The following is a 23,522-nucleotide window of genomic DNA, read 5'->3' as shown; positions in this document are numbered from 1 at the left end:
TCAAAAAAACAAGTAACATTGTTAATTCATTTAATATATCAGAACTTCGCTTTGTCGATGAACTGAATCGCGCGCTGTCGTATGCTCTCCACGTGGGCCGCGTCGCCAATCTTCGTCTCCACCTCGATCCACTTCTTGTACAGCACTTTCATCTTGCGAGCCGGTAGCTGCAGTGACGTCATTCGCTCCATCAACTGCCTGCAAATCGTTATTATGTATTATATTTAGTAATGCTCTTAAGGAGTTTAGAGACCTGTTAATATTGTTTAGTTTTGTGTAACAGAGTGACTCCACGGTATATAGCAGTGGTTCCCAACCTTATTAAACCATCTGCGCTCTTACAAGTTAAAAAATTGTCGCGCCCTAACCTAGCCAGTAAAAATATAGGTACTTGTTAGTTAGGCAGATAGGTGCAAATAATAAAATATCCTCATTATGAATATAATAAAACCATACTACCCCAACAATAGGATGGCTAAGCTTGGTTATCTCCACACAATTTTCAATGTGTGGACAAGTCCGCTCTATCAACAAACTTCAGCATAAGGAGCGCCTTTCGGTGCACCTCATTACTTTCTACGTCACTGTGATTTCGTCCGCGGTATTTTGTGACCTTTCAAATTTTAACCAAGCGCTAGTCTATATATTAAATAGGTCTGTGTGCCTAGTGACACTTGTGCAAGACCATAGAATGTAACTTGGAACGAAACTGAAAGAAACAATAAAATAAAAATCAATTACATACAGTATTTTAAAAAATACGTAAATTTTTTTGGGACGTTAAATAATATGAAAGAATATATCGCGAGTATTCTTTTTGCGCTTACTTTATAGTAGCATGCAATTTATAACTCTTGCGAAACGTTCCAAAAACAGTTACGTTCTCAGTGTCTTTTTATTTTATACTAGAGCTGTAACCATTTTTTTACTGAATATCGAAATTAAATATTGTGTAGTTATCTTTACTGCAAAGAATGAGCTTGTTTCTCAAAATGGGTTCTAAATAATGAGTCTGAGTTGATGTATCTAACCAAGCGGCACATGACTGAAGCGTCCCCGCGCGCACTGCGCAGTTTTTCGTTCCTCATCTTGTAAGTTGACTGTGCGCTCGTTTAAGTTTGATATATTTTGTTTACTATTACGTTAACTATGGCTCTTCTATTTTGGACATTAATTTAAACATAGTGATTTGACCCGATTTTTGTGTTTGTTGTTATATAGTACTAACTCTGTTTCAACATGTTGAAAAGTGGACGTATAATCAACAGCCAGTCACGCGTATTGGTTGTGAAGTTAAAGCAATACTTTGAACAAACGAACACTTAACAATACATAATAATATCAATCAAGTACTGATACAAACTTGAATTGATTTATTGTGAGTATCGAGTCCCGAGTCTTATGGTTCCATAACTAGTTACGTCGCGATGACAAATGTCAAAACGGGCCTATTACATTTTTACGACTATAATTATGTTTACTTATTCAATCGCATGAGATGAAGAGCGCCATCTAGTTACAATACTGGAAAGCAATATAATCAATAGATGGCGAACGATGTAACGACCTAGTGGCAGAACGGTTTCCCAGTATTGTAACTAGATGGCGCTCCTACGTTACCATATAAGTAAACGTAGTTAGAAAATCTCACATTACGCATACGCTCTGATGATGATAAATAACTCACCTCACGCGTTCTATGTCTTTCGCTTTGAGCAGTATATCCAGGTACGCCGAGCACACGTCCACCCGCTGGGGGTACACCGCCAGCACTTGCTCGAACAGGGCCTCCGAGCGCTCGCGATCGCCGTGCGATCTTTCCAGTTGCGCGAACCGAACCAGCAGCGATACATCTGAGTGCGGACACGTTATTTAAATTATTTTATAAGATACACCGAGAGGAGAGGAGACAAGATCTGAGAGTATAAGAGATATAAGATATACAACGTGTAACTGAATTACGAAATAATATTGAAGGATGCATAAGTATATTTCATATTCATAAGAAATCACCCTGTAAAAATATTTAATCAAAAGAAGCATATTTATATTCCGTACAAAAGAATTCAAAACTTTCTACTGCTAGTTCTAACAACCCTATTGACGATAAAAGACCGACACGCGCATAGTGCCTACGCTACGTGATACATACTTAATAAGGTGACTTGATTTTAATTTTGTAAAACTATAACAGTGCTCTACTCAAAAACCATTAGCGTTTTGATTTCACACATAAGTCTCAGAGACAGTAAATAATGTACAGCTAAAGCCTGTGAACTATATTGACGACTAGCTTTTAACCGCGGCTTCGCTCGTGTGGTCTTTTGAAAACTTTGCCAGGAGATTTAGAATTTTAGCATAGACAAAGTTCATGAGCTACATGGTCTACTATTTATCCCGAAAAAAATCAAGCAAGCAAGCGAGTAAGAAAGCAAGCGACCAAGCGAGCAAGTACACAAGCAAGCAAGCAAAAAAAGAAGCAAGAAAGCGTGAGCGTAAGTTCCTATTAGGAACTTGGCTTTTTTCCGGGATAAAATACTTGGGCTACTGCCCATGCCACTCTACGGCAGATAAACTATCTCTATGTCAAAAATTCCTTGCACAGTTTTTCCGTGATTGAAGGACAAAACGTAAGCTTAAGTGTATCTTCCTACAATAATTGTGATTGTTTTTTTGTGTTGCTGTGTTATTGATGGACAAACAAACACACTTTCGCATATATAATATAAGTATGGATAAACTGTATCAAAACGATTACAATTTGGGTTAGATCTAATTCATTTAACTACATCTTTAGCTATGTTCTTTTACGCCTTTCTTTCCTGAAAGAGATCGCTATGTAGCGTTAAGGCCACCAAATTGTACCCTCTAGCTAGTGTGCTCTACGTTTCTTGTTTTCATTCTTCATTCATTCATATGTTTATTTGGATCAACTTACGTTCTTTCCTCTCGAACGCAGCGATCCCCTTCTGCATAACCTGTCTCGCTTTATCCAGCAGCGCGGCCTTGAAGCACGCCTCCCCGCACGCCGTGTACGCACCCGCTCGCTTCCTGTACTTGCGCATCATCAGCTCCACCAGCGCAACCAACTCCTGTGGTTTGCTGGTGTCCACCAAAATGTCCAGGAGTTTCGAGTGGATTTCGTACGTGTCGTTCATTTGGAGGGCGTCCTCGAGAGTTTTTTGTTGACTTTCCTGAATATAATATGGTATATATTTTTTGTATTATTGACATACGTTGTATATATTATTTATCAGTATCGATACATAACCTTGTAAGTTTAATAAAAAGTATTTATGTATAAATATGTAAACATGCAAATATATATGTATTTTTATATGCACCACCTTTCTCTCTTCTTGAGCTGTGTTTTACGCCATTGGTTGCCGGGCAGAGATCGCTATGTAGCGATAACACCGTCAAATTGTATACTGTTCGTTTAATTTTCATTTACGATGTTTCCGTATGTTTATGTGGTGTACAATAAAAGTGTATTCATTCATTCATTCATATTGTTTATTTATAATAAAACATCTATTTGTTGGAATCTCGTTACATATTTTGTCTTAAATAAAGAGTTTATAGAAAAAAATTGTTTTAAAGCTAGCTTTATTAATAACTAGATCTTCAATCAATCAAAAGTGAAGTGTTCAAATCAATAGAATGTCCCTTTCCTCTGCAGAAAATGAAGACGCCATGAGAGGCGTCATAGTTAATAGTTTTATATACAATCAACAAGAACAAAACATTTTCCTAATAAGTGATTATGTCATCAATACGTTTTTTAATATTGTTATTTGAGCATTTGAGTTAAGTGAATAACGTTGATATTTGTAATTTGTAGCATAGTTTATTAATAAAGATATTTTTTTTCTTTCGTATAATATCGACATATTTTGACACTTCCTATAAAAATAACGGTATTTTGCTGTCTGTTTAGTTAGGCTGTTAGTGTCGGAAAATATAAACATTGAATGAATGAGTCAACCAATCAATCAATCAATCAATCAATTTACTTTTATAGCAAACTAGTAAAAGTTCATAAAAACAGAAATGATAAAAAAACAGCGTATACAATTTGTAAACATTCAAAGGTAAACTTTAATCTATGGCTGAGGCTTATTTAACTCGACCCTACAAACCAAAACAGCAGCCTTATCATAATCTGCTATCCTTTTAGAGGATTTATACTTTTAGAGGGCCGAGTGGCGCAGTGAGCAGCGACCTTGCTTTCTGAATCCAAGGTCGTAGGTTCGATTCCCACAACTGGAGAGCGTTTGTGTGATAAAAATGAATGTTTTTCAGTGTCTGGGTGTTTATCGGTATATAGTAAGTATTTATGTCCATTATATTTATAAAAAAATAAGCTATCTTAATACCCAAAACACAAGCTACGCTTACTTTGGGGCTAGATGGCAATATGTGTATTGTCGTAGTATATTTATTTAATTATTTATTATCCTCACCTTATTCCCGAAGCGATGTTCGAGGTTCAGCAACGCTAGCCAAACGTTAAGCTTCTCTCCTTCTTCTCGAAAATTGATGGTGTTAAGAGCTTTGCGTCCAACCGCACGCGCCTTATCGATCTCGGTTGCCTGAAGAATAAAATATGACATTGAGCTATTTAATGTTACATTAACCAATGGGCTATTACAGGACCCTGCTGGATTTAAGGCCTCTTCCAACGAGAGGGTTTGCACATTATCACCAAGAGCGGATTGGTGATCGCATTTTGACGGCCGAGTGGCGCAGTGGGCAACGACCCTGCTTTCTGAGTCCAAGGTCGTGGGTTCGATTCCCACAACTGGAAAATGTTTGTGTGATGAGCATGAATGTTTTTCAGTGTCTGGGTGTTTATATGTATATTATAAGTATTTATGTATATTATTCATAAAAATATTCATCAGTCATCTCAGTACCCATAACACAGGCTTACTTTAGGGCTAGATGGCGATGTGTGCGTTGTCGTAGTATATTTATTTATTTATTTATTATTAGATGTTACTAGTAGCACAAAAGCTCTGCCGGTTCTGCGTATTATTCCCTATGTCTCCTCATACGACATGGGCGGGAAGTGGGGGGGGTCTGACAGCTGTATTCTTATCTGTCGTCACCACACTGCCTAATCTTACACATAAGAATATATATCTGTCTGTTTGGTGTGTTGGATATCGAATTTTTCAAGTATTTAAATGGTTGGAGTCTTATATCTATTTTTACTAAAGATTAAAACTGCAATGCTTTATCAAGTTATGCCTAATGTAAACAGATTCCTAGGCATACATCAACATTCACCAATAGTTATCACATACAAGTCAACCCTTGACTGCAATCTCATCTGGTGGTAAGTGACGATGTAGTCCAAGATAGTAGGGGGCTAACCTGTTAGGGAGTATGGTAGTCATATGCCTAATCGGTTTCTTCGCGAAATCGCACCGGAACACAAAATCAATTAGCGGCACGTCTTTCTCGGTAGGGTGGTAACTAGCCACGGCCAAAGCCTCCCGCCAGTCCAGAGTAGAGAAAATTCGGACCCAAATTGCCCCTACTTGGAATCGAACGACGGACCTCCTCCTTTTTCTACTGACATCGCCTAAATCATTAGGCATTCCATTTATGCGATTCCTAGCTTTAGTGAAGACGGGCATTAGTCCATTTCGACACACGACGTTTCGCCAATCGATTTAGCGATGCCGCATAAAAACCGTTATTAAAGAGAATTATTGGCTTAATGTAACTGCGTTATCCTAACTGGTGAGTCCGATACCATCTTTGACTGCATTATCACTTACCATCGGGTGAGCTCAAACAATGCGCACTCAAGGACGAGGCTATTTTGTAAAGGAATAAAAAAAAACTGTACACATACCTGCAGATGGAATGCCATGTATGCGATCCAAAGCTGACTGCAATCTGGCTGAGCGAGTAAAGCCCTTTCGAATTGGTCGCTGGATCGAGGTGCGTTCTCGCTCTCTATCGCTCTTTTCTCCATCTCTCTTATCCTCTCTTCTTCTTCTCTTGCTTTAGTCGCCTTTTCTGCGACAGTGAGCTTCTTGCGTTTCTTTTTGGGCTTATCTTCTTCCTGCATAGTAGTCAAAAACAGTTTTGTCATCATCATATCAACACATTACCGGCCCACTTCGGGGCACGGGTCTCCTCCCACAATGAGAAGGGGTTCAGACTTCAAACACCTTTGAGAACATTATAGAAAGCTCGTAGGCATGCAGGTTTCTTAACGATGTTTTCCTTCCCCATTGAATCAAGTGATATTTAATTGCTAAAAACGCACATAACTTAGAAAAGTGAGAGGTGCGTGTCGAACTCGCTCCCTCGAAAGTGATGTCGAAGTCCTATCCACTGGGCTATCACCGCTAGTTAAAGGAAAACAGTTTTGTAAGGACGACAAGAAATTTCAAAGGTCAGTCCGATTAAAACTTTATGTCGTCGCGGAAGTCAGCTGCGAGTGCAGCTTCGCGCATGTAGTCCACTGTACTGATTTCTGATTGGGTGATATTAAATATTGAATTCTGCGCAACGAAACGCACGAAGTTCAAGAAGTCATAAAGTTTCAATTGGAGTGTAATACAGATTTAAATACATACCTCTTCTTCACTGCTACTCGATTCTACATCTTTTGTCTTATCTGCTATGACATCCGTATCTAACGACCAAAAGTCCTTAGCACTGGGCAATTCCACTGCCGGCTGCATATTAGTCAACACCTTCACATCCTTTACCCGTTCTATATTTTTCTCATTTTCTTCTTTATTTTTATTATTTTTAGTATGTGTTTCGTCATCAATTTTATTTTTACTTTTCTTTTTCTTTTTACTATTCTTTTCTTCTGTGTCAATTTCAACATTTTCATTGTTTTCGTCCACTTGTTCTTCTTTAAATTCTTTATTTGACCTTTTTTTCTTTTTGATATCCTCTTTTGATTCTGCGATATCCACTTCTTTTCTATCATTATTTGATTTAATGTCTTTTTTTGTCGGTTTTTTCTTAATCTCTATCGAATGATCGGTTTTTTGCTTTTTGCCTACAACTCCTGGATCTTCAATTTTACGTTTTGTAGTTTTACTCTGTTTCTCCTGAACAAAAAATATTGTTTAAACTTAAAGATGTCTTTTTATTTTTGTGACTAAAATATATGAATAGTTATCAATATGTTTTGACGTATACTTACGGATGGTGTAAATGGTGCCTTGGTAAGACTGCCACACATTTTTTTTTCTTCCGGTTTTACGGATATGATGGTGCATTTTAGCTGAAATTTATTAATTTTAGGTAAAATATGAAATAACGATACTTCAAGCATAAACAGTTACAGATCGGTTGAAGTTATTCGTATAAAAGCTCTTTATAATCTAAACATGTAGACTTCAGTTTGATTTTTAAAAAAGAAACGATAATTTGTTGGTTTTTAAATATACAAGTTTATGTTTAGTTTATTATTTATACGGTTTCATAGCACAATTTTTGAAACATTTACGAATTATCTTTCTTTTTAGTAGTCCAATCCTTTTGAAAAGAAGAGCCTGAATCAATACCCCTTTTTTTGCCTAAGATTGGGTGAAAAAGATTCCTATGTAGCGATAAAATCATCCATTTGTATCTTTTTACTCACTCACTGTATTATATTTTAATAGAATCAAATCAAATACACTTTATTGTAAACTAAATTAAAAAAACAAGCATTAAAAAAAATACACAATTAAAATAAAGAAGAAAAGGTACAATAGAACAATAGAATAAAATTGTGTGAAGCCTACTCACTATTTGTCCAAGATGAAACGCCTCAGTGAGGTTGTCCAGCGGTGCAGTGGATACAAAAATTTTTGGTATCACTGCCACTACGTTATTGAAGAAGGATACTAGAAGATATTCTTTGATAGTCTGCAAAAAGAAATTAAATAATATGAGCAATAACACTTGGATGAAGAATTTGAACAGATCAATGTTAAAATTCTTAATACAAGTGTTACAGTAAATTTGTAAAGTGGATAAATAATTAAATTTTTTGATAAATGTAACTAGATATGTGCAAGATATTTTATTAAGTCAAAAGTGCTTGTATTAGGCCTACTTGAAATAAATGAATTTTTTTGAATTAAATTCTCTAGCATTTCAACGATTGTGCTAATCATTTTTTATAATTTTATCAGTGTTTGTTTTAGTGTGTACCCCAATAAAAAAAAGCATGTTGTCAAATGTTTTAAAAGTGTCTAATTGTTATATGGACTTTTAAAAAGAAGTAGTTTTCTACTGCTTACTAGATGGCGCTACATTCGCTATGGGACTGATATAAAAGGCATATACTAATTTCGATATAGGCGGTAAGAGACCCGTAGGCATTGGCGTGGACAGAGTTTTCAACCAGGGTAGGCATAGAATCCCAAGATGACATAAACTGGCAAAATCCTCCTGCCATACGAGGCATATAAGTTAGTAGGAGGGTACGCAGTGCTTGTGTGCATGCATGATGTGCACGGCACTGGCCGAAGCTTAGTGGTCAAAGCGTCGTAGAATTTTTATTTCCATTTAAAAATATATCAAATGTACTAATAATTATTCCTCCTAGGGCTACTCTTGTTGATCTAGCCCTCTCCAACCTTCTTCATCCATTACCCTCTGTTCACCTCTTCATACACCCCAACCTTTCGGTTTATTTGTCCTACAAAATCCAGTCTCGGGCGTCCCCTTCCCCTATTTAACTCTAATATTTCTTTGGTTTATATTCAAATTCTTTTATTACAAGTAGGAAGATAGGTGTAGTATAAACACTTTTGAAACCTCAGGTCAGTCTGTTAGTAGTGAACTTCCACCGCAACACTGTACCACATCACCACATAAAATGTATATAATTTACATTACCACAATGACACCCTTATAGGCTTTTCCCACTGCAGCGGTGTCGTAGCTCTGCAAGATTTCAAGCTCCTGATCCAACAGCGAAGGTTTCAGCGTCAGTATCACACGTTGCTTATCAAAATCCATACACAACACTCTGGCTTTAACTTCCTGATCCACCTGTATGGAGACAGATTTCTTTAGTCAACCTTTACATAGTATTTAAATATACTACACCAATATATAGGAATGCTAAGACCTCAGTTACATGTTATAACATCTTAATTATTTACAAAATTGTAAGTGACTTCCCATCTTAATTCCATAACTGATTAATGTAATTGGAAATCGAAATTATTTTTTATCTTTTAAGTTGACATATTTTAATATTTTGTACCAATTTTAATTTATTGTATTAGCACTATTAGATTACATCGCTAATCTTTATTTATACTAGTATCATTTATTAAACTAGCTATTGTCCGGACTTTGTCTAAATTTGGTTTTGTTATTAAGGCATATTTTAAGTTTTGTATTCACGAAAAAAAATCTCAAAAAAACTGTTTTATTTAGGTGCATTCTTTACATTTTTTAACTCGCAATAGCTTATATGTCTGATTGCAATGAGTTATAAAATCCAAATATTTTTTATAAATATCCTTGATGTTAAAACTAATTATTTGTATTAGAATAATTACTGCGATACTTATTCTAATACAAATTAGAATCACATTTGTTTCTAACGGCAATCTAATACTACTACTATACTGTTGGACTTTTTTTGTACGTAAATAATAAGTAGTTATTATACAATCATCAGTTGTATCAATGGTTTACTCAGCGCACGCCAAGTAATGAATTTTATTAGCAAACAAAATAATCTTTAAAAAAAAAAGTATAGATTACAAATGCGAAAATGTGTTGGATGGATGGATGTTTATTACTCAATCGCGCCAGAACCGCTGAACAAATCTGTATGAAATTTAGCAGACAGATAAATTATTATAGACTGGATTGACAATAACGCGTTAGGTTACTTTTTATCCCGGAAATATGTACAATTCCCGTGGGAATGGTTTGTTTTTAGTTTTTACAGAGCGAGAGATGATATGTACTACAAAGTGGTAGTTGAGAGATCAGAGAATGAAACCAAACTTATGAGTAGCAAAATATAATTTACCTTGAATTTCTTCTTTGGTAACTTAGAATTGCTTGCCTTTTTGGGATCAACAACGATGCCCGTTTCTGACATGTGCAGTTGAGGTACAATACCTAAAAAATATCGTAAATTTGTTATTTAAAAATCTACATCACTGATGAGTTAGTCACCGGAATCTAAAATCACCATCACCAAATCGTAAAATCTTATTATATTAATTTGATAAAATTCAGGAATACCAGAAAATCTGTACGTGGCAATTTCTAACTTTTTCAATCTTTATACTCCTCACTCATTTCAGATTCGAAAACGAAAGCGTTTATCGTATTAAGATAACGAAAACGAAAACGTTCATCTAAAAATAAAACTGTAACAAAAACAATAACTTGGTCTTTCATTGCATAACGAAAATAAAACTGTAACTAGAACCAAAACGATAACGAAACGGCATTAATTGAAAACTTTTATCGTATTAGGACAACGAAAACGATCATCGTAAATCGAAATCGAAAATCATCTCCACTGCCTGTAAATATGTGCTTTCATCATGTTTCGACACTCATAGATTTAAATAACAAAGACAAGAGTGACCAATTATTGACCAATCGCTTATTTAACCCAACGGCTAAGTCTAGCTATTCAAAGGGGCAATAGACCATCCCCATAAGTGAACAGTTAGACGGCTTATATTTATTGTAAATATTAATTTTAGTTTGTAATAATTATTTCCCTACAAAAATTTATTTTTCGTTGACTTATTTATTAAAATAAAAAATAATTATTTAGATTATAATTATAACGACTTAAATTGAAATACTAACTTATATAGATATACGAATTTAACAAATTATAACCAATATAAAGTTAACCAATTATACTCGCCATTAATTCTCCCTACTGTTACGTTAAGTATATTATCAGCGACCGCCGTGATGGTAGCCACCACCTCATCACCTATATGAAGCTGTGACAGGTTGAAATACTTCTGAGCGAGCAAAGTCGGGTCATCGCTAACCGAGTATACGTAGTCTGATAAATTGTAGCTTAGTATCCGCACTTTGTGAGTGCTGCCTGGGAAAATAAAATTAAGTGTTGATTCAACCAGTAAACAATGTCTGACAAAAAGGATAACTAATGTTGATAAAGCGGTGATAGCTTAGTGTTTAGGACTTCGGTTTCACTTTCAGGAAGCCCACTTCGCATCCCAGCACGCACCAATAACACTTGTTTTTACGGTGAAAGAAAACATCGTGAGGAAACCTGCATGCCTGAGAGTTCTCTATAACGCAAAGGTCTCAAAGGCGTGTGGAGTCCACTAATCCGCACTGGGCCAGCGTGGTGGACTACGGTCTAAACCCTCCTCGTAGTGGGAGACTCGTGCCCTGTAGAGGGCTAGTAATGGGTTGATATGATGATGTTGAGTGTGTTATAACCAAGGAAGGCATTGGACCAGGTCAACCATAATTGAAGAGAACACAGTAATAGAGAAAAAAAGTATACTAAATGGAAATCTACTTAAAAAATTCGCCGTATAGTAATTGAATCTGATTAACTAGGATTATACCACAGGGTTGCCACTAGGGCCCAATATTATTCCACATCTTTAAACGTGAAGTATATATTAACATATGCTTTTTCATGGCTATTTGTGATTCTATAAGATACCACAACTTTTAAAGCAAAAATAAAGCAATGTCTCATGGTTAATGGATTTTTTATATATATATATATATATATATATATATATATATACAGATAACTTACTATTAAATTAGTTGAATGTATGGGAACATACATTATTGCAAGAGCAAAAGAACCACATTCCAGGAAATAAAGATGTTCTATTAAATTTAACGATACTCACCAATTGGATAAGATTTAAGCAAGACCTGCTCATCAGTGAGGTCTTCGTGGATGGTAACCCTGCGCAGACTGAGCTGGCCTAAGCTACCTTCTCCCAACTTGAAGTGTATTGATCGACCCACTATTTTTATCACCTGCAAAAACCGTATGAATAGCTTTTTAGACCATGAAGAGTTAGCTATGGCACCACGAACACAAGCCAATATTATTGCCGATAATGTGAATATTGATAATATTATTACCTGTGATGCAGGGCGTGGGAGGTATTGTCAAAAGAAGTGCTGGGTTATAGCATGTTTCACTCACATTAAATTAACTGCTACAGTCTAACAAGTGTGACTTTGAGTTAACAAGAGGATTGTTTTTCTAACATGGGAACTACACTACACAAAGCAAATTTTCTGTCACACATAAATAAAGATATAAGATTAGGGCTTTCTTACTCAATACTATGCATAAAACTTATTGGTGTTCCACAAGGGAGCTTGGTCCTGCCTTTTCAACAATGCTACGTGTAACCGAATTACGAAATAATGTTGAAGGATGCATAAGAATATTTCATAAGGAATCACCCTGTAAAAATATTAAATGAAAAGAAGCATACCCATTCTTCCATACAAATGAATTCAAAACATTATATATGTTTACTTATGACAACCCTATTGAAGACAAAAGACCAACATGCGCATAGTACCTACGATACCCGATGCATACCTTATAAAGTGACAGGTGTCACATGGTTTTAATTTTGCATTTGATGTAAGCGCTGTATCTGATTTCTTTCAGTAAAAACTAAGGCAGTGGTTTACTCGAAAACTATTAGGTTTTCGTTTTCACAGATAAGTCTACCTCTAAAGCTTGTGAAGTAATATTTCGGTTTACATTTTCAAGTTGTATACATTAATGACCTAACATTAAAAATTTTACCAACCACTTAAGAATATTTCTAGTTATCTTTCTTCATATATATTATTTACCTTAGCTTCCTCTATGATGTCTCCGTTATTGAACTTCTGCTCTTGCGCCAAGTCGGGGTAAGTGGTTTCGAAGATATTTTTCATAGTCAGGAATGGGATGTTGTTAGGCTGTACCATGTAAAGTAATCGCGCCCTTATCTAAAAAAAATGGCGTGTGAAACATTTAATAGATTCCATAGAGTGACTAAAGAATCTTAAGAATGTACTCAAGTCGATCACTGGATGGTGGACTGACTGTTGAGTTTTTACTTTAAGTTGTTGTTATTAACGTTTTACTTCTTAAGAATATCATCTATATAGGTGTCAGTAGTCAAGATACTAGGAATTAAATCTATATGCCAAAAATTCTTTGTTCAAGTTTATCGCAGCCACTTTTGAAGCTGTCAAATTGAGAGGTGACCAATGAAAATAAAACTTAATTTGCTATAATCCGCGAATAGAAAAATCTTTATTGTGCAATATATTTATTATTAATGTACCTTCTATGTCATGGAATTCTGCGAAGTATCGCAGGCCTATATCCAAATTAACCATTAACTAAAAATAAAACACTCTGTCTTACCTTATGTCCTAGACCGGGCTTTTTCCCTCTCACAGTATCAACTTGATTTCTTTGAATATACGCCGTTTTGTTGTCTAATATGTGCCCCTCTATCCCATTGTCTAGAGGCTGAAAAAAAACCATTACCTATTAGGGAAAACCTTACACTAAATCCATGTCCCTAAAAGACATTAGGTAAATAGAATATAACTTTGTACAGTGAAAATTGTAATCTCTTGTCAGAGCTGCAGTTTAATTAACGTATTGAATGCGAGGTGGTTTTCTGAATTTTCATACAGTGCATATTTAGTGTGATACGACCTAGTGACATTTCCGCAGGTGCGTAAATAGCGGTTTTCCTAGGACCCAGGTAATACGAACGGAAATAAATTCAAGGTCACGGGATAAGATATTGTCTAAATCTCAAAAAAAGGGTCCAATTTCAAAAAGTTGCCTCGTTTATTACATCCAGCAACGGACTAGAATATGGATATTATAAATAAAAGACAAACCTATACAGGGTTAAATAAAAAATACCCGAAATCTCTCGGCCTGTAACTGTTTATATAAAAACTAACAACTTTTGTTCTACATTTTTTTTTTTACTGTATATTTTGTGAATTATTCAATATTTTACATAGATACTCTATTTGATACTACTCTGTAATCTAACATCGGCTACAGCGCGCGAACCACGACTCTCGAAGCAGTTTGGCAACAGGTACATTGTATTTGGTTTCACAGTGTCACTTCACAGATATAACACGTTTTTTGTTTGTATGAAATAAATTAATACTGAAATTTAAAATTAGGCCGAGAGCTATCTGGTATGTTTTATTTAGTCCTGTATACTATCGTTTCAACTGTCGAGATTAGAAAAAAGAACAATCAATGATTCAATGAATACATTTTTATTAAACACAACAGAGGAAGACCAGACCAAAGAGCAAATACAATAGAGCGGTGAGATAGAATGTACAATAGATTCATCACCATCATCATATGAACCAATAGACGTCCACTGCTGGACATAGGTCTTTTGTAGGGAGTTCTAAACACCATGATTCTTGGCCGCTTATTTCCAGCAGCTCCCAGCGACTCGTTTGATGTCGTCTATCCAACTGGTGGGTGGACGATCAACGCTTTGCTTACCGGTGCGGGGTCGCAATTCCAACACCTTGGGACCCCACCGTCCATCGGTTCTCCGAACTATGTGTTATGCCCATGGCTACTTCAGCTTCGCGACTCGTTGAGCTATGTCGGTAACTCTAGTTCTTCTACGGATATTCTCATTTGATCACGTAGAGATACTCCGATCGTATCATATTTATATTTTATATTTTTAGTTTTTAATTTTACTTATGGTTATTTGTATTTTTATTATAGTTTGTGATTTAAAATTGGTCATTTTGTAGTAAAGGCTGTGAACACCTTAAGTGGCTAGTCACACTGATTAGAAACAAAATTTTTGTGCTTTTCCTTTAATATGTATTGGGAAAAAGCTGTTGGTGTCCCTTTAATAAATAAATAAAATAAAAAGCATAGCTCTCTCCATCGCCCGCTGAGTGACTCTGAGCCTTCTAATTAGGTCCATATATATTACAATTTACAATAGATTTAGTATTAATTAATTTGTATAATGTTTCTCGTTAAAACATGACAAACAATATGATTTATTGCACTTGTTGCAGCGTGATTTGATTTTAGTAATTTTTTTGTCGGCCTCCTTGCTTGATAAAGTTAATCTTAATTTGGCGTAGCAGCCTACGCAATTTTTTCTTTTGTCAGTTTTAATGAATCGATGCTCCGATCTTATTAGTGCGTCTATAGTGCCTGTAATAAATTATATACCTCGTAAAATATCAATATAATTAAACTTGACCCAAATTAATTATTTTATATCGAAACCTAACGATATGTCGACAATAAGTACCAGAAGACAATAATCGAATAAAACGTGTAGAATAAAATTCACCCGTTTTGGAAAACAAAATGAGAAGTTATAGATGAATTATATACTATTGTTAGTCAGAGTTGACACATGTACATAAGTTAAAACCTGACCAGGAAAATAAAAACCCTCGCCATATTGCGGATAAAAATCCAACTATAATTTCTATTCACTTTCTCTTTCAAATGAATATAACACAGTCCACAGAACAGAGTTTTTATTATCCTGGTCAGGATTACATGCATATCTTCTATGAATGAGATAAATTGTACAAAAATAATAATAATAATAGAAAATTTTACTATAAATGTGGATTCAAAAAGGAAAATCTTCAGATAGAATTAAACCTCCTCGACATCAGATTCTTACAAAGGATTTCGAAATCAATTTTCACTGTTAAATACTTTCTCATAAAATGTTGCGTCAAATGACAGTAGCGTGTACATGAAGCAGAGATATGGCGTAAAATATAAACAAATTCTTATATTCGAGTTGAATAAAATTTGCAGAGTAGGCAGTGCTTTTGTGTTTGTATGAAGTGCACGCCATTGAGTAATTTTTACTAAAATGCATATCGATCATTTAACAAACATCGAACAAGTTAGCTTTTGATTTTGGCTTGTGTATTGTGCCAGCATGTGGTTTTTATTGGTAGGTTATTAGGATACCTGAAAAGAAAAAGGATATTTAAAAAATGAATCCAAACCTAAGCGAATCCACAAATGATAGATACACTCACCTTTTTAACTTCTGTAAGCTGAACGCTAAGGAACATTTCTATAACTGCGCCGCGTAAATTACTCTTCGCCACTTGATTTCATACTCGAATATAGAGGCAAAAGTCGCAGGAAAATTTATACACAATTTTATATACTACGACAACGCACACATCGCCATCTAGCCCTAAAGTAAGCCTGTGTTATGGGTACTGAGATGACTGATGAATATTTTTATGAATAATATACATAAATACTTATAATATACATATAAACACCCAGACACTGAAAAACATTCATGCTCATCACACAAACATTTTCCAGTTGTGGGAATCGAACCCACGGCCTTGGACTCAGAAAGCAGGGTCGCTGCAAACTGCGCCAATCGGCCGTCAAAATACTTAAACTCAATATAAATTAATCGGACGATTATTTATTATGCACTAAGTACACTAGTGTAGAGACAAGTTTATCGTACAACCTGTAAAAAAAAGTGTACGGTACTTTCAGTTATATATCTTTTTTTCCGCTTGTTTACTGTTTACTGTTACTTTTATATTGCATTTTTATGGCATTGTCATTGTCATCATTAGAGCTAAAATTTAGGTTAATTGGTCCGATTCCGACAACTTGAAAATGTTCGTGTGATGATGTTTTTCAGTGTCTGGGTGCTTATCTGTATATTACAAGTTTTTTATATACAACGTGTAATTGAATTCCGAAATAATACTTCACAGACTTTAGAGATACATTATTTACTTGCTCTGAGACTTATTTGAGAGACCGAAAACTTAATAGTTTTAAAGTAAACCACCGCTATAGTTTTTACTGAAAGAAATCAGATACAGTCCTAACATCACATGCAAATTTAAATGTGACTCCGGTCGCCTTATTAGGTACTATGCGCGTGTCGGTCTTTTATCTTCAATAGGGTTGTCATAGGTAAACACTTAGAATGTTTAAAATTAGTTCGTATGGAAAAATAAACGTGCTGCTTTTCATTTAATATTTTTACAGGTCGATGCCTTATGAAATATACTTATGCATCCTTCAATATTATTTCGTAATTCTGTTACACGTTGTATATTATTTATAAAAATATTTATCAGTCATCTTAGTACCAATATTACAACTACTTTTGTCAAAGGTTGTCTGAGATCGCTTCATCGATAAAACCGCCTTTGCACACCTAAACTAGTTTAATTTAATTTTCATTTTATCTTTGTGTTTCTTTTTGTATTTTGTTTTTGTGTGTGCAACAAATAATAATAGCAATAACACAAGCTACGCTTACTTTGTGTCAAGGAGGCGATGTGTGTTTATTTATTATTTATTTAAAGTCACCTTATCCACAGTGAACTCCAAAGCGGTGCCCGGCAGCAGGGCAGCTGGTTTCCTCTGCACCGCCTTCTGCAGCCCTTCGAGCTCACTGTTGAGCGTCACCACCCCACTCTCCGCAGACAGCTCCCGGACGGCCACCCAAGTCAACACGCCTACGTCTGTCAATAGAATACATTCATTAAGAGTAGCAGTAGCGTTGATCTGCTAGATCAGAATACACTTGTCACTCCCCCCCTTCCCCCCTCTTCGAGCGGATGTTGTACGAGGCGACTAAAGGAATATAACGGTTATAACGGAATATAACGGCTTTAGGTTTAAGTTGGCTAACGAAGTTATCACTATCCCCTTATAATTATGAAAACATATATGTCGCCGCGGAGGCTGAGCGACGTTTATTTGAACAACTTTATTTAATAATTTTAACTCGCAACTTATTTTGTAACGTAAAACCTCATTCTTTCAAGTCAAATGGTTTGATATTGGCTTTGGTAATGTTATTTAAATAACTTTTACACTTTGTGAGATAGTTCTACGCTGTGACAACAGATGGCAATATCAGCGATAAAATACTCCTAATGAATTTTATGTCTGATTGCCATTCAGATCTTACCTAAATTTTATCATCATTTTATTAATGATTTTTAATGTAATTTAATTGCCAATAACTTACTTGTAATAAATAAGTAAGATTATAGTTTTGTTTTGTTTTGTTTTGTTTTGTTGTTGTGGCTAGTTTTGGAGAAGACGTGGTGCGCAGTGGCGGACCCGGGCGCAGGGTTATTATTATTGAAGAAATATGCAAGCGTGATAGACGCAATAGAATAATTATAATAATTCTAAGAAACAAATAAGTTGTATTTTGGTTTACAATTTATGAATAATTATAATCTATTGGCATTTAATCCCGTTTGCTTTGAACTAAATTTTAATATCAAAGAACAGTATAACCGGCAGAACCGGTGACCCAAGTTAGGTCAGCGGTTCAGCATCTTTTTAAACGACGGCAAGACGCCTTCTCCGATATATATGTATGAACGCTCGCATATATGTATTGAAAAGTGCCTGCCTGCAAATTTTTGAATTTTTTGAATTTTTTAAAGCAGTATGGGCATCGAGGATTGCCATTAAAGGAAGGGTTTAGCCCAGAAATGGACTGTTATATGATATCGAAGATATATAAAACTAATGCCCGTTTTAATGGAAACGTAGGAAGCCCCTTAATAACACCACGATATAATGATATCTACCCGTTACTCGTATTTTTTCTATAAAGATTGACGAGATAATGAATAGAGTTCAATATCTTTTGGTTTGCGTTTGGGCGCATTCGATGGTATAATGACAGCCGTATTTGTCCAGGTTGATGGACACAAGTTGGGACCTAGGATGTGTCCCTTGCCTACCCTGATGCTCTGTTTATGTTAATAATAATAAATATTTGAATATGCCGCTTTAATCCATTTGAAATATCACAGCAGTGACACGCATACCTGCAATCCAAAGGTATGTGAGTATTAATAAGCGATGGTTTCCCACCTACCATCAGGTGGGCCATTGGCTTTGTTCGTCAACTATTTGTATTAAAAAAAATGATGAATGATAAATGGTGATAGCTATAATGAAGCCTGCATGCCTGAGAGTTCTCCATAATGCTCAATTTACATGCAGTAATCCCAAAACCAGTAAAACTTTTACTCTTAATGTATACAAACACAACACTTCCTTCCACAATCCTGTGGTAAGGATGTGCCACCTTTATAACAAGTTGGTATCCTCCTGTGATCTAGACATCTTCAATCATAAATCTGTTTCTTTCATAAATCTCTCCATACTTGTAGTCTCTGCTTGACATATGTAAAATTTACAATAATTTTTCATAATTCTCTTACACTATATTATATGATATGTAAATAATTGCTTTTTTTTTTTTAGGAAAATATCCTAGAACGTAACTACGTCACATCTATTGGCTGCATTTATACACGCATGTGGTGGAGAGCTGCTAGTTTTATTTTTATTGGTTGCTATTTTTATGTTTATGTTATGTCATGATCCGCTTTGTGTGTTAAATAAATAAAAAGTACTGTAACATTAGTCGTAAGTTGAAAAATAGATAAATAAATAAAAAAATTATAAAAAGGCATGTGAAGTCTGCCAGTCCGCACTTACGACCCGGGGTTAGTTATTATTGGCTACAGCCCAAACCTTTTTTATTCTGAGAGGAGACAGGTGCCCTTACTTTTATTTCTTTCTTGGAAGTATCCACTTACCAAGTTCTATCTCCGGGTTAGTAGAGCCTATTGGTAAAAACGCCCTTGCATTGGGAATGCCAATGTCCATCACGTAGCCGTGGTCTTCCACTGATGAAACTGCTGCCTGAAGAAGAGCACCTGGAAGTGTATGAACCAGTCAACAGCGAGTCGCATTTAAGGGAAAGTGGGCTGAAATATACTTATATACTTATATTTCGTCCGTAGAGATTGAGATTAGGCTTATTAGGTTAGGTGCACAATGTTTGTATCAGTGATGTGTTTCTTTTGGGGCGAAGCCTTTGTTTTTTTCATATTAATAATGGGCAAACAAATATTTGTAGCACCGCTTTTGTATTCAATCAAATGGAAGGAGTTGGTAAAGAGGTGCCCCAGTCCAAAGATATGAGCTGTTCTCCATGTGAGGTCCGAGTGACCGAAACTGGTTTGAAATTTACCCCGATATTGGAATAATGTTGGTTGAGGTTTAGTATCATTATTTTAAACCGTTCATTATTTCAGTCAATTGATTGATATTAACTGGTTTAACAAACCTTAATTTCAGTTCTATTTGTGATTTGCTGCGCGCGCTGCTATAAGTATGGGTAATCTGAAGCGGCAGGACTAAATGGGCATAAATGCACAACATTTTTCTTAAACTGCTTGGTTTTTCTTTGAAATTCGCTCAATTAGAGCAGTAACCTATAGCATTTTGGTTCATTCAATCATTTAACTGGTAAAACATTAAAATAAACCAGTTATTAACTAAAATTATCTGTTGAATTGAAACTTCACCAGATAAAGGTTCCAAACCCTGGTTCAAAGCAGCACCTAGGACTTTGGTTAAGATTTTCAGATTAGTTTTGAATCCAACAACACTTAGCATCTTGCTTGATGTCATGCACCTTGTTACCTATATAAAGAAATTTGTACCTTTATGCAAGTCAGCGAAAGTCCTTGCACTGTTAATATGCTGAGGCATCATGGATAGCATGAGATTATTGTCCTGCACTTCTAGAATCTTTACCGCTACATATTGTCCCGGGCGGAACATCTGCGGTAGTTCACACACTTTTTCGATCTGTAAAAAGATTGCTTAGTTTCATGAATTTTACAAATTTACATTTTATAGATCCATTGGTGTGTGGTATTCCTAATATTCCAATTTTTGATATGCTTGAATACTTATGTTTTCAATATATTAACACCATAATTTCTAAGTATTAAATACATTTCTGTTTTGCAAATAAAATTCAATCTAAAACACATCAAATGGCATTTAGCCGAAGTACGAAGTCTATCGTGCCACATGATTTTAATATTGCTGTATGATCTGGCTACCTGCCCTGTTTGTTTAGTAGTGAGATTGTTCTACTGCAGATCACAAGGTTTGGTCCCCAGTTCAGGTCAATGAATAGTATTGGGTTCTATTATCAAATAGTTTAGTTTTCTACATGCTTCTGAGATTACATTAAGCTGTCAGTCCTACAAATGATCTCTTTCACATAGTATTGGACTTGCTGTCCCATTATAATTTCTCCTGCAAACTTGAAAAATCTCTCTGAAGATTGACCACTGTAGCCAAAAACAATCAGGGAAATTGGATCATGCTCTGTCTAGCTTTGTGGCTGCATAGCCAAATTGTAAGATTTACTTTGTCATATTAACAACATATTAGTGCAGAAATCTAATAACCAATACCATTTATTTTGAATAAGTATGAATGATGTGCGGAACCAGCATGTTTGTATAAGGTTAAATAGTGTAACTATTATTTTAATGTAGGCGATAAGGTTAAGGTTTTTAGTTATTGTAATTTTTTTTATATGTTTCCAAAGGTGTGTTGTAGCTTGCACAGCAAAAAAATATTAGTTTATATTAGCAATAAGAACTCTTTATATTTATTGTTTAAGATTTGTTACATTTTTATAGTACCATAATTAATAACATAATACCATAATTACCTGATCATTGATAAATGCTTCCAACATTTTATTATATGCTTCACTTATATGACATGCCATGACAATTCCCTGGGTGCGACATGGGAGGCATATGTGGATGCTAGTCTCTTTGACTTGGCGGACCCTGCCAAGCAGTAACTGCCCTTCTTTAACAACCTAAAACACAGATTTTTGACAAAAATCAAAATTTCGTTCTTTTTATTTGTATGTAAAAATATTACATACAAGCTAAACAATAATAAAAATAAGTTAATATAAACCCACTTATAGGTTACCTGAGCATGCTTAAAAAATTAAATAATAAAAAACAAGATGGAGAAAAAATTAATCAATATAAAAACATAGGTACAGTTATTTTTCCTTTGTAACTATATTCCCCACTGTTTCACTCGCTAAAGAAGTTTTATTCAGGAAGGTTGACACAACATACTGCTACATAGTCATGTGGCAGTACACTGCATCCCATAATTAACACAGGCAAAGCCAGGGCACAGTTATTACTATGTTATGTTCTCTGAGAAGAACTACTTTTATTATGTAGTAAATTATCACAATTGATGAAAAAACCGACCTTATAATTCAACCAAATCCCGCAGATTTTGTATGATTGATCCACCTCCTGAACCAATTCATCAGATAAATCTCCATCATCCTCTTCAGACCTTTTCTTTAATTTCTTTTTCTTCCGTTCCCCTTTTTCAGTGCCTCCTAAAAACTATGAAGAAAAGTCTGTATTCATATTCAAAAGGCAAGTGTGTAAGAATGTCTAAAAGATTATTGGTATCTATCCTATTTATTTCTTTTTCAAGTTACCTTTTCACCCACCAAATCATAGCATTTGAATAATATTAACATTAAGATATTATTCCTGGCCAAAAAATTAATAGAGTGCAAAATACAAAGTTGTGGCCAATGACAATTTTAATGTTTTCACTTTTTTATTTCAGCCATGATTATTGAGAGTATATCAGGCTGTTAGTCTAAGTTCATCATCATCAATCCATTACTGGCCTACTAACAAGACACAGAAGTTCTGAAGACTTCATACACCCTTGAGAACATTATGGAGAACAATGACGCTTGCAGGTTTTTACTTGCTGTAACTAAAAACGCATATAACTCCGTATATTAAAAGAGGTGCGCCGGGGACCTCCCTCTGTTCCCTCGAAATGGAAGCCGAAGCCTTGGCTATCAACACATATTGCCAGAGTCCCAGTTATCATAATAATTTATTTATAATATAACTATATAATGGAAGAAGGCCTCATATGCTGCGAACGACAACTTATTGATGTACTGAAGAATATGATTATAGTAGTTACGTTACAACCATCTCAAGTTTTAATTCATACTCTCACATTTTAGTCCCTAGGGCCATGGCCCTAAGTGTTAAATAACTAATATCGTATTGCCTAATGTTTACTATTTTGTTTGGTTACAAATTTGTGAAACTTACGTTCTCATTTTGCTTAAAGTATGTTGTTGTCGGTTTCTTACCCCCTCGGGGAAAGTAGTCTTCAGTGTCAGCCATTTTTTATAAAACTAAATCAAATAAATACACATTTTTTTTTTTTAATGCAAGCCAGTACCAATTGGGTACGATTTACTTCGCCAACAATTCAAATTTATCACAGCTGAACCAGGCATGAATTTTTGAGGTTAGAGCCACAGACTAGTAAATAAATAAAAATAAAGACCTCAGCTCAGATTTAACCATTTTAAAAATTATTTTGTCAAAGTGGTAAATATCAATAAGACCCTTTATAAATTTACAATTTCAAATGTATTAAAACTTCTGAAAATGATTTATGCAGTCATTATTTTTATTTATTAAGATTTTGAATAAACTTGTTAATTTTTTTCTGTTAACTCTTTATCAACCACTGGTCACACTATAATATGACTCGTTTA

The 23,522-nt window shown here is 35.0% G+C and overlaps 1 protein-coding gene across 1 annotated transcript; it reads right to left on the bottom strand.

Moving 5' to 3' along the window:
- Positions 1-13: 13 nt before the first annotated feature.
- LOC120631904 (protein RRP5 homolog) lies at positions 14-23,265 on the bottom strand. The gene is made up of 20 exons (XM_039901581.1): positions 23,068-23,265; positions 22,183-22,326; positions 21,612-21,767; positions 20,581-20,728; positions 19,669-19,788; positions 17,402-17,556; positions 13,412-13,519; positions 12,850-12,987; positions 11,874-12,006; positions 10,892-11,080; positions 10,031-10,122; positions 8,875-9,030; positions 7,777-7,896; positions 7,187-7,267; positions 6,603-7,091; positions 5,870-6,082; positions 4,467-4,595; positions 2,939-3,194; positions 1,688-1,853; positions 14-198 (listed from the first exon to the last, which is right to left on the bottom strand). Exons 1-20 carry the CDS (start codon positions 23,140-23,142, stop codon positions 39-41), a joined length of 3,228 nt encoding a protein of 1,075 aa, XP_039757515.1. The 5' UTR covers positions 23,143-23,265; the 3' UTR covers positions 14-38.
- Between the last annotated feature and the right edge of the window lie 257 nt (positions 23,266-23,522).

This window comes from Pararge aegeria, chromosome 19 (assembly GCF_905163445.1).
Source record: "Pararge aegeria chromosome 19, ilParAegt1.1, whole genome shotgun sequence".
NCBI lineage: Eukaryota > Metazoa > Arthropoda > Insecta > Lepidoptera > Nymphalidae > Pararge > Pararge aegeria.
Note: the sequence above shows the minus strand (reverse complement) of the source record. Positions and strands in the feature narration are given on the sequence as shown.

Coding starts and splice junctions, on each gene's coding strand:
- LOC120631904 (XM_039901581.1), bottom strand. CDS start 23,142: ATGGCTGACACTGAAGACTACTTTCCCCGAGGGGGTAAGAAACCGACA. Junction 13,520..17,401: donor TGGAGTTCACTGTGGATAAG/GTGACTTTAAAT, acceptor GTTTTTTTTCAG/CCTCTAGACAATGGGATAGA. Junction 199..1,687: donor AAAGACATAGAACGCGTGAG/GTGAGTTATTTA, acceptor AACGATTTGCAG/GCAGTTGATGGAGCGAATGA.